This window comes from Bacillus rossius, chromosome 5, assembly GCF_032445375.1.
Source record: "Bacillus rossius redtenbacheri isolate Brsri chromosome 5, Brsri_v3, whole genome shotgun sequence".
Classification (NCBI taxonomy): domain Eukaryota; kingdom Metazoa; phylum Arthropoda; class Insecta; order Phasmatodea; family Bacillidae; genus Bacillus; species Bacillus rossius.
This window is the reverse complement of record NC_086333.1, coordinates 81,229,399-81,241,888: the sequence shown is the minus strand read 5'-3', so window position 1 is coordinate 81,241,888 and position 12,490 is coordinate 81,229,399. Positions and strand designations below refer to the sequence as shown.

The 12,490-nt window shown below is 41.3% G+C and overlaps 1 protein-coding gene across 1 annotated transcript in view; it reads left to right on the top strand.

Annotated features, from left to right (window-relative positions):
* Window positions 1-5,623: 5,623 nt before the first annotated feature.
* Window positions 5,624-12,490, top strand: part of LOC134532109 (uncharacterized) — a 120,630-nt gene continuing 113,763 nt past the window's right edge. Inside the window, exon 1 of the mRNA XM_063368419.1 lies at window positions 5,624-6,383. Within this exon, the coding sequence (XP_063224489.1) occupies window positions 6,351-6,383 (33 nt within the window). The 5' untranslated portion in view covers window positions 5,624-6,350. The remainder of the gene's footprint in view (window positions 6,384-12,490) is intronic.

The window sequence follows — 12,490 nt, the reverse complement described above, 5'->3', positions numbered from 1 at the left end:
TATCATATCAAAATTAATAAAAATTTTACCATTACAATATTTAAATTTAAGAACCTAAAACTGCTAAAATAGCACTATTTTACACCTTAAAATCCAAATTTTCCCGGGGGAGGACCACCGGACCCCCCGCTTTAATACGGGGCGGGGAAGGGGGGGGGGCATACTTCTTAACACCCCCCATACACAAATCCTGGCTACGCCACTGGTACTAGTTACTATCGTATCGTTTCGTTAGTCGTTACTTCTGATACCGCATAACATGCTATGTTATGTTACAGCAACGAATCGAGTCGTATTGCTTACGCGTTCAGTATGACGTCGCGTAAATAATAATAAATCGAATATAAACAATTAACAATATAAGATAATTAACAGTTTTTGTTAACCAAGAAACAATTAAATCTCAATAGAGCGGCTTTATTATATTATCTCTTTTAAGATAAGAACAAAAAAAGTGAAAATACGCGATAATAAAAAACAAAAACATACATATTTCTAATTTGTAAAAAATACTTTCTTATTATCAGTAAAAAACTTGGACGACGAATTTCCATATTATACTTTACTTACTAAACAAACATTGTTCTTTGAAACGTAAATTCATCGAATATGCGCGCGCATGCGTAAAACATACGAAAAATGTGAGTAACGAAATCCAGCCGTGTGTAACGTTTCGTCACTCAGTACTAGATGCCGCACCCGTTACTCAGTACCGAATACATACGGTTTGCTACAGCTCTACTTCTCGCTGTCGGAACAGTTCTGTACGGGGGGAAGCCTTCATTTCACATACGAGAGAGCCGCACCCGAAGTTCCCCGAAGTTCATGCTCGCTTTTTCCCCCCCGTTCTATCTCATTCTATAAACCCGTGTGACATTAAATTTTGCGGTCGATTAGGATAGGTTAGCTACATTATAAATACTTTAAAACATTGTGGATGGTTGGTTATATTAGGTAAGTATAGCTTCATTAAAAATACTGTAAAATCATTTTATGGTTGCTTAGCAAATGACTTTTTAATATGTAGCTATCCAGGGCTAGGAAACCGTTTACATGATTTCACAGTATCTTTAATGTAGCTATCCTAACCAAATCAACCGTCCACAATGTTTTAAAGTATTTATATTGTAGCTAACCTAACCTAATAGACCATTAGTTATCATGAGTTACGAGGAACAAAAAAAAGCGAAGATGCTCGATCGGGGGTTTGGCTCTCTCGTCTGTGAAAAGACGGCTTCCCGAGGGCCCACAGCCTGTTCCTATTGTTGGAGCTGCTGTAGCGGCTGTCGGAACCAACATTGCCGGGTTGAGTTGTGCGTATCTCTGGAAAGTGCGGCAACGTTGTTTATCGGTGTTGGCGTCATTAGCAAAAAGGCCAATCGCAATGAGTAAAAAAAGCATTTCTCATTAAGGTTTTTTTGACGTGATAACGTTTTATAAATCGATGAACGCCGGCTGCACTCACGAAAAATTGTCACGTTCCGCCTGAGCCGAGCGTGCACGAAGCGGCCAACCACCGTGCGAGAAAATCTTCTATAATTTCAAACCGGTTAAGACGGACTTTTTAACTAATTGTTCGTGATTATATTAAAACAAATTATTTAAATTAAATTTGCAAAAACTGTAAATAATATCTAAAAATTAAAAAGTATGCAATTTTTCATCAATGTTTTCTTATGACGTTATCACGTAAAATTATCGTCCGTAAACCGACTTTACAGACAACCCCCTTTTTTTATTAATCTATTTTCTCTTATTGATAGACATGGAAGTTAAGTGTACAAATACAAGTAATAATCAAAACCGAGTAGTATACTTACACCTGAGAAACAGAAAGTTCTAAGAATTACATGGGGAAAAAATATTATCTTATAGTGCAAATATCATCTTTATTTCTTGAAGAAAGTACTACAAAAACATAGGCATCCTTGTGTGAAAAAGCGGGGAGGGGTGAAAAGTTTCGAAATTTTTTGGCTAAGAATCAACAAATTTGTTGGATAATAAATTTGATAACTGTACTGTACAATTAAAATAAAAATTAATTCTTTCAAAAATCTTAAAAATAATGTTATTTAATTTGTGTAAACATAACCATAAACAATATAAAATATATTATGTATGTGTAAACAATGACATAATCTTAAATTAAATAAAAAAATTGTACAAAAAAATTAAAATTGTTTATCTCATAAAATGGAAAGGAGGTTAAGTGCGATTACATCCATGTCAAATATATCCTCGAAGCTCGAACACATTAAAACAGGAATTATAAAATCAGATACTTAATATATACTAAAAATAAAACGTTTATGCATAACTACTTTATATTATATAATTTGAAAACTTTTTTTTAATAAATTTGTATGCACCTAACAATTTATTGTGTCTTTTTCTTTCGTAAAAATTTTGGAATTAATTGCACACTTTTCTTCAAATTGTAATAACACTGAAATCACGTGTGAAAAGCAGTGGGTTGTTTGATAGTTGCGAATATAATTTGCAGGTAACCTCACAACTTGTACGATACGCGCAGATCACATTTACAGCTATGGCCGCGGTGAAGTTTACAGTATTCATATTTTATTTTAAACTGTGCTTTTTGAAATATTGTACAAGTAAGGGGAAGGGGACTCGACTCAATTAATTTCTCCCCCCCCCCCCCCCCCTTTTACCACCCTTTTTTTAGGGTAGGAATTTATGCAGAATTTTATTTCCTAGGTGGGGGAAGGGGTAGTAAATAGAACCTCTTTCCCTGCTATTTGCTTTCAAATTATTTCATGAAGTTGGTTGGAGTTTTTAGTATTTCGAGAGGGGGTGGGGGATATATTCCCTCCAACCACGATCCCTTCGTAAGCCCCTGCTAACGGAACATGTTTGGTCTCGCAGGGGCGTAGCCTCAAGAGAACTCCGTGGGATCCGGACCACTCCCCCCCCCCCCCTTTTATTTTGGACATACGTCATTGCAGTTTTGCACTGTTAGTCATGGGAAAAAAAAATCCCGAAAATCAAAAACAAAACGGAAAAAACGACGTTTGTCCGATATCAACTGATTCAAACCTTGTTTTCTGTGAATTATTTATCTTCATTTTTTTTCCGGGGATTTTTCCATGACTTAACAGTGCAAAACTGCAATGGCATATGTCCAAAAAAAAAGTGCCTTAAATCAAAATTCCCCATCGCTCTGGAATGGTTTAAAGAACGTGAGAAACGTGTTGACGGCGACGCTGGACAAGGGTCTCGACGACCGTGGGACTCTGAGCGGCTACCCGGGGGGTGGGGGGTGGTGGTGGGGACACTGTTAGCCGCGGAGAGAGTCGGCGGGACAGGCAGCGTGGGAAGCGGCCGCGCAGGTCGCCACCTGCCCGCCGGGTGCATTGTGGGGGCGCTACGTGTCCTGCCGGCCCTCGCACCGTGAGAAAACATCTCCGGATGCTGTCGTCAAGTCGCCCCCCCCCCTGGTCCTATCCAGATAACAACAAACACGCAGACACACTGGATAGAGGGCCTCGTGCTTCGAAGGTATGTATGGGAGATCCAAGTTGTGTTTTTACAAGTTGTGACAATAATTCTAATACCGGGTCCGTCTGCAACAGTACGAACCTGTGTTGAGCCCGTGTCCTTATCCTAACGTGATTCATGTCACGCTGCCGCACGTTGAAACTGCCCTGTCTGAAAATGCGATATCCGAATCTATAGAGCGCCAAAAATCAGATTGTATTCCGATTTGTTTTTTTGTTTGTCGTTTTTAAACTAGTACGCAGCTAAGTTTTGAATGTTAATTTTACGTATTTTGGCCTTTATACCCCCCTCCCCCTTCCAGGCTAATTTCTTTGTCGTGTACTGTTCCTATCAGCCGACGCCTTGTTGCGCGTCTCATGGCGCCTGTGCAGTAGGCAACACTCAGCCCGCAGTTGACCGCGGGTGACAACGCCTGTGGAGTAGGCAACTGGCAGTGCGCTATATATATTTAAAAGCCTCCACACCGCGTGTTACGTCACTGGAAGCGCGGCCATCGCTGGCAGCTGCTCGGAGACCACGGCTTGTGTTTACAATAATTGCTTACGTCGAGGCGCTGCAACTGGCTTGTTAGGAAAGTAAGACTGGGCAGACGGCTAGCGTGATTGCCCAAGTGGAGACACGTAGCCAGGGATTATTGATGCGATGTGTTCTTGCCGATGCACATGCACTGTACGTACATACGCGTCTGTGTAGCGACTGGGTATTCCGGAGAGGCGTGTCGGCGAGCAGAGTCAACTCACGTGAGCTTCTCCAACTCTCTGCTCCACGACATAAGTCATCGGACGAGTGCTGGAGGGGCAGCCAGCTACTAGTCCGAGAGACGAGTTGCGACATGTGTTCGTGGCCTCAATAATCCCGTGGCGTTAACGCCAGAGTTTCACAAGTATTACTTCTAGGCATTTCATTATAAACTGTGATTTTGAAAACATTGCTGGAAAAGAATCCCTCTCTTATGATGTCTTAAGAGTTATTTGAAAATAGTCCGCTATAAATTGTTCTGTTCTATTAAGTGCCTTAATGCTATTATAATTTATAAACTTTAAAGTTTGAATAATATGACTGGTACGGTTTTTAGTTTTATATTTTTAAAATATTGTATCTTTTATAGTTTTCAAAAGATATTTGGAAATTATGCTTTAAAGGTTCATATTAAATTGTTCTCAAGTTAAACGTGTCGCCTTCTTAAACAATCGTTCGACAAAGAAATATTATTAGTTGTAGCAGGTACTGCGATGTGTAAGCTGTCTTTGCATATTTTTAATACTTTGCTAGTAACACCATGGGCGTATATCCCGGGGGGCAGGGGGTCCCGGACCCCCCCTGGAATTAAGAAGCCCCTTATTGATGGGGCCCGCTGGCGCTTGTAAGATCGTAACTGTCGTGAACGCCAAAACGTTTTAATGGAAAAATGTTTGTATATATTTTAAAGTTTACTGATGATTGTAAGCATAAATGCCAAAATGTAGGCAGAATACAACATACAAGCACCCTATCCAGAGATGATCCGTGTCAGTTTTTTATAAAGCGTCCACATTTCTTATTTTGCGTCAACGTTTTTATGGAAAAATTTATGTATATAATTTAAAATTTACTGATAATTGTAATTATATAAATGCCAAAATATAGGCAGAATACAACATACAAGCACCCTATCCAGAAATAATTCGTGTTTTTTTATAAAGCGTCCAAATTTCTTATTTTGCATAAACATCGATTTATGTTTAAATAAAATTACTTTTATTGTGACAAAACAAAATGTAATTATTAATTTCCTCCATATGCAAACAAACAGTCTCAAGAGTCCCAGTTATTTCTGAAGCTTAAAACTAACACTATCGCTTCCTTAATAAAGAAGATAGAGAATAAACAGATAGTCCATGACAATACAGAGTGTTTGGAAGAAAAAAATCTGGATCGAAATTGCGTTTATTTCATTCAAACACCATCCATCTAGCTGGGCGTTGTTGTATATTGATCAGCGCACCATTTAACTTCTCAATATTGTGTGATGATTTGTATCATCTGAAGAAGAAACAAAATAAAAGGGCACCCAAAGTTCTTGATAGATATCGTTTGTTTCATTGTGTGCCGTTTATTGGTATGATTGGCACAGATTTTAATTTTTAGGCTCAAATTTTCATTTTTAAATTTTTTGCATTTTTATTCTTATTTAATTTTTGTCAGACTTCTGTACACTCATATCAAACCTTTTTTATCCTAGTTCTCTTTCCCTGGTTTTCGGCGCACACTAGTGGCCGTGTCCTTAAGTCTCTCCCTCTCTCTTTTCTTTGGCCGCCAGAGAGCCCACTTGTCCCCCACCCCTTTAGCACCATGCTGGTTGCAAGTCACCTAGCGCGAGATTTGCGAGTTGAAGTTAAACTTAGTTCAACTGCGCCTCCATAGAGCGCGCGGCGCTCGACGGCTATAGAGGTTTTTACCAAGCAACAGACCTTCGTTTTACCTTGCCTCGGACGTCTTCGGCTCCTTTCGGCGCTGAGCCATGTCTCCCCCCCCCCCTTTTTCGGCCAACCGGGTCCCAGCGTCTTTTTTTTTTTTTTTTTTTTTTTACGATCTAGCCGCCATGATGAATTAATGCGCGGGCTGTTGGTCTGACTACATCGGCGTCTCTGTCGAACTGCTTCTTGAATAATAAATCGCGGGCAGATCTGCCTTCTTCTGCGCTATAGGATGTGATCGTCTTGGCCGAGGGAATTTTTCCCTAAAACTTTTCTTTGTCTTCTGTTAGTTAGTCAGCCAACCCGAATAGCTACGTTTTAGTTGTGCTTCCGCGACATCTCCGCGATGCGCGTCCTAACTGGCGATCGCGCAACATGAATGGAATCATCTGTCATCACCCTGCTTCAGTGAGTCTTTTGCTTTAAATATTTCCCCCAATTCGCTCCCTTTTAGCGGGCTTTTGCCTGATTGATGGTCTGTCTGCTACTTGGTCTAATCTCTGTCGATATTGGACCTTGTTGCAGGCAGGGTGCAAGAGATACCTACCGATTGAAGAAACACCCCCGTCATCCGAGAGTCACCCCTCCACAAATGGTCGTGATTGAAAATCAATTGAGTGAACCCCAACAAAATTTATTCTGCTCTTCCCGCCGAATTTTACCTGTTCGTGAGTTCTGAACGACAAAATTTCATTAATCTTGGTGTGCCAGTGTACAGGGGAGAAGTTTTTGTGAACTATGTAAAGTTATATCTTCAGTAATTATGACTCAAGAAGAATTAACCCTTATTGGACATGGGGATATTGTAATTTTTTTTGCCTAAGATTCAAAACCAAGGCAATATATTCTAACTATTTTTGTAAACATTTCACTATGGCTAGAACCTTGTTAAATTTTCGCTAGATTCGCGGTCCGGACTCGCTAACACTATAAATTGTGTTCATGTTTTCTTCATTAATGATTGCTAAGATGTTAAAATGCTAGTTGATCGATGGTTAATCTGCCTTGATATTTTCTGGTAAAATCTAATTAAAGAAAGATTATGCACTACATAAAAGAATATTAATATAAATAAACCAGGAAGCCTATAGATCACATGACTTATTTGTTGTTTTTATTTAATTGAGTACCTATATGTATATTTCTACCGATCCACTGACTCCCAAATGGATTGTTTGTAGGGAGTTTCTAAATTGTTTTGTTCCCCGCCTCGTGCCACCTCTGGTGATGTTCGAATTTTATGTGAATTTTGTAGCTTGTTGCTCAGCTGTTTCCTAGGACTTTTAAGAGGTGTTATAACACTAAAAATCAAGGGCACGAGGGGCGTTACAATTGACTTGACGTTAGGCGGCGCGAGAAATAGGTAATGTGCCGGAAGGTGTTTTTCTAAGAGGTGGAATTGGGGGAGGAGGATTATAATTTATTATTTAATAATCTATGAATCGTTTACCAGGAAGGAGGTAGATTGAGGGGTTTTTAGACACCCCCTCGTTCCAAAATCCTAAATATATCTATTGTTCCCACCAAAAAATATGTCAGTTTTGTAAAAAAAAAAGTGTCGGAAACTTCCAAATTCAAATATGGCGCCATCATGGCGCTCTCAACTCAATCACTCCTGGTGGCCACCAGGAGGAAGTGGCTGATCTGTCACCGGCATCGTCGGACATCTGTGAAAATCGTGCGCTAGCAGGTATCAGCTTGATTACCAAAGAAAATTGAGAGAGTTTGTAAGAAGTGTGTAGAAGCTGTGATATCCTACCATCCCCGCGCACGCCACCCTCAAACGAATTATTTCTATTGTATGCTGCCGTCGTTCTCAGGGGCGAAAAATTCGATATATATGTTGATATCGACTGCGGGGACACGCCGAGGCTCGTCACGTCCGGCGGGAAGTGCTACAGATAGCCGGTTGGCGGTGCGCCAGCGGGGGCGATCAGACAACAGGGGCCTCCCTCGGCGCTGACCGCGGCCCGCATGCCGGATGAGCCCGTGGGAGCCGCATTGCGCAGGCCCCACCACGCGCCCAAAGGTCGCCTGTTTACCCCAACCCCCTCCCCCCCTCTTGTCCCACCACAGTGCACGCTGGACCGAACAACAACTCCGTGTGTCACCGCGACTTGGAAGTAGTCGTACACTTGCAGCACAGCGGAGAGCAAACACCCCTCTCTGGATGTACTAGTCAGCATAAAAAACAACAGCCTGGAAACTAAAGTATACAGTTAACCTACGCACACAGGAACACTCGGAACCAAAACTAGTGGCAAGTACACCAGCGCACCGCCAGAATGCGTGCAATATCACTTGTCTGCGTGGGCACGAAGGAACAGACACACCAACAACAAGTGTGGCAAAGGAGTGTCCCAAGTGTTGAAAGCCCACTACGCAAAGTGTTAAGTTGTCATCGGTGTGGCAGGATGTTTACGCGCAGTGAAAGCTTAAAAATACATGGTAGGACTTCCAAAGACATGCACTCTTACAAGATAGAGGTCAACGATGGAGCTACTACGACAAAGAAGAGTGCACTGCAAGTCGAAAATAATTTTCCTCGTCTTGAGTGTGATCCTACAAAAAGCTCTCCTGATCTCGATAGAGAACTTGAATTGAAGGATTTTGAAGGATTAAGGATGACTGAAGACAATGGAAGTATCATTAACACGAAAAGTGAGAATATATTCAAGCCGATCTGAAGTAGTTCCTCCGAACTTTGGAAAAAATAACGGACACTAGAAATGAGTCTTGTAGACGATGAAGAAGCTTCGAATCTAAGATTTCTAATTTTTGCAGTAAAAGAGATGAAAATGCTGATAGCTGCGATTATGATAGTAACTTTCACACCGTGTATTTCCGTCCAACAGTTCCCCTCCAACTCTATCGTGAAGTATCCTGGAGACCAATGACAGATAGACAGACTGCAAAGGGATTTTTCCCCTTTTGGTTTTTTAACCCAGCCCCCATAGCCATATGGCCTTTCCGGCCTGGGGCCCCCACGGGCGTATACGCGAAACAGGAGAGGTGTTAGAGATCAGGCTATGTCCAGAGGTTGAGGCTACCCATCCCAGTATAGACACCACCTTCACCCCCTGCCTCACTCAGCCAACCAGACAATTGGCTGTGTCCTAAGCTCTTAGACGTTATCAGCGCTGCTGGCGCCTTCACCGATCTACCACATCTCGCCGGGACCCCTCAAAACACCTAGTGAACCCGTGGTCCAGTGGAGGTCCTATCCAACCTCTGCCAGTTGTCCGGGCTAGCACCGGAGCTGTGTCGTCGCTCACCACGTCGACTCCGCATCGGGCTAGGGAACCCTTGGAGCCTGCTCCAAGCGATCGGAGCACCACCACCATGTGCGGACCCTACCCAACAAGAATCCAGGGCCTTGCAGGAAACCTCAGCGGGACACCGTTCAATCTTTCATGGATTCTTCCCGTACTACTACCAACTTGGCGTCTATACGGCATAGCCAACAGGCTGGCCTGTATCCTGGAGCCAGTCGGCGTGAGTCACGCACGGCGGCCGGGCGCGGAACTTGCGTCGCTCTTGCCCGCGGCGCCGAGGCGCTGGAGCGCCCACCAATTAGCCCCTCCCCATACACCCCCCTCCCCCCACACGGTGGTGGGGGGGGAGGGGCAGGTCGTCGACTCCGGAGTCCGGAGCCAGGCCAGGCCTGGCGCCTGTGTCCCGACGAGACTGCGTGTTTGGCTCTCAATCATCATTACTGTCATCTTCTTTCAGAATGACTACAACCGTAAGAAAACCCTATTATTATTAATATTAAAGATCGTATGCGAAATAATGTATTTTTTTTTTATCGCTAACAATACGGGTGGTATTAGATCTGGCGACAGCGGTCGCCATTTGCAATCCAAGCGTTGTTCCGCCTGCGGGAGTCCAGTCGTCTCGAGGTGTCCCTGTGATGCGGTGTGTCTCGCTAGCGCCCTCTCGCCCTGTGTAGGGGGGGGGGAGACGGCAGGGAGGGGAACGTCACTCCCCAGGGCGTGGGAACCTTTGACCACCGCCGAGTCCTCCCCCTCCCCTCTCCCTGTACTTCCAGGAAGGCCTTCCTTGCGCGGCGATCCCGTGGGGGCAGTTACAGTCATTCTTTTGCGCGGGTGAAGGGGAGGTTTCGTTTTTTTAAAAATTAAAGTGAAGTAAATAAAAAAAATTGGTTGTCTGTAAAGTCGGTTTACGGACGATAGTTTAACGTGACGTCATAACAAAACATTGATGAAATGATTGCATACTTTTATGAATAAAATTGAATCATTTTTATTGAATTATCACTATTTTGTATGGATACAAAGAAGGAGTGAAATGAAATATACAATTTAATTGATAAATGTACTTTTATTTGCACTCATTAATTCAAATATGTTTATTACTTTAACGAAGAGATTATTTTAACTATAACTTTCATATGTGTTTGCTATTTAACTTCTTCCAAAGTAGGAAACGAATGGGAGTGTTTCAAGTTTAATGTGCCTCGAAAAAGTCAAATCGATGGTTGTTACAATCGAGTGGAAGAGAGATAGATGCGGCGCAAGCGTACAATGAGCGTAACGGAACACAGCGTAACGGGACAATGAGCGTAACGGGACACTTTTTCGTGCGTGCAGCCGGCGTTCATCGATTTATTAGACGTTGTCACGTCAAAAAAAAATTGGAAATTGTGTGTTAAAAAAAAATAACTTCCATTACCGTTGAGAGTCAACACGGAGACATACGGGCCTACGGTAGTCGCCGTACCTGATGCAGCTTTCACACAGTTGACATTGCAGGTGTTGTGACAACCCAACTTAACAAAATAACATTTTGCCTTCACCGATTTCTGCAAATCCCTTTCCACTATATATTTTTTTTAACTACGTTGAAAAAAACTTGAGGATAAGTCCGTAATTGTTTTTGGTAAACCGACAATCAATTTTTAACTTTTGAGTTTCAACGTTTATCGTAAGAATTTACCCAGTAGACATATAAACACTGTGTTGAACTTTAAAACCATTTAAGAATTTTGAAATTATAATTAAGAGATTGCATTACATTTAATTTAATCAAGATGTTCCATGTGTAAACTGTGCAGGAATGTTCGTAAGGAAAATGCAATTTTCATTTACCCAAACGCATGTGTGTAGATACACGGGACAATTCATTGACATAAAGTGGAAAAACTTCCGACTAAATTTACCTTTTTTGTGCTAAACGAAGACACGATGTTTCTTTCATTTGCAACTCTGTATCATAAATCAAGTGTACTCTTCCACATTTTTACAGCAATGAAATCTACTTAATTACGAAATAAAAAATACATATGTACATTTGGAGAGCTTTGAAATCATAAAATTATTTCCTTAGTTAACAATTTCATGACGCCACCATTTCAACTATGTATAGTCGAAGCGAGGAAACCGTCGTATATACTGGAATATCGGGTAGTTAAACAGAAACTACGTGAATGCATTTAAATATGCTTCAACTTTAAGAATAAATGTAAGTAGTGCCTAAACAGTGAATGAATGCGTGGCTATACGGCTCCACGCAGTCAAGCCGCCATGATTGAAAGCGAGCTGCCGATCTTGAAGTCATGTCCCGACAGCCTAAGAGCCAGTCTCACGCGATAGGCAGCCAGCGATAATCGAGACTCCACAGTTCCACACGTGACTCGGAATACCAAACACGTGAAGTAGTCCGATAATCGTCATCTTACGATCGGAAACTCCTTTCCGAGTAACTTCGCATGAAAAAAACACCAACAGGAATCCAGTGTAGCACACAGGACCAGATCTACTCTTTCCTTCCTCTCTCTCTCTCCGTCTCCCCCCCCCCCCCCCGACCAACTTTCCAACCCGCCAAAAAAACGTTTAACGTTAACACGAAAAACTCGATTTGCATTTGTGTAACATTTCAAGTTAAATAAATTCACTAGAACCTGTGTTATACATATCTTTATGGAAAAAAAAATCGGTGCGTGTGTTTACGTACGCGCGTTAGACGTTAAATTTACTTGGCGTAGTAAAAAAAAAAAACTAACATTCGTTTTGCATGTAAAAAAATGAATAAAATAATAAAAGTAATATTATTAATACGGTTGGTAAAATATAATTTCAATTAAATGAATTTTTTTTAAAAATAAATACTCAGGTTCAATATTAATATAAACATGTGTATAAAATTAGTTATTTAATTTAGTAAAATAATCTAGATAGATTTTAATCAACAATGTAAATCAATAAATATGCTTAATGTTTATTCTAATTTATTAAATTTATTAAATAATGATTTATAATGCAAATAAATTGTTCGTCCGGGAACATAACATATATTTCATAAATACACTTGAAAAAGTTTATAAAAACTTTTCCATATCTTTAATATTCACAAGAATATATGGTTTTTAATTATGTGTACCAGTATTCAGTATCAGTCACCAAAGTATATTACTTGAAATGACGAAGTACTCTTGTTTGGAAAGTCCGTCAAGTCGCGGTAACGTCCGGCAGCGCGCAAGCACGGACCTCGCC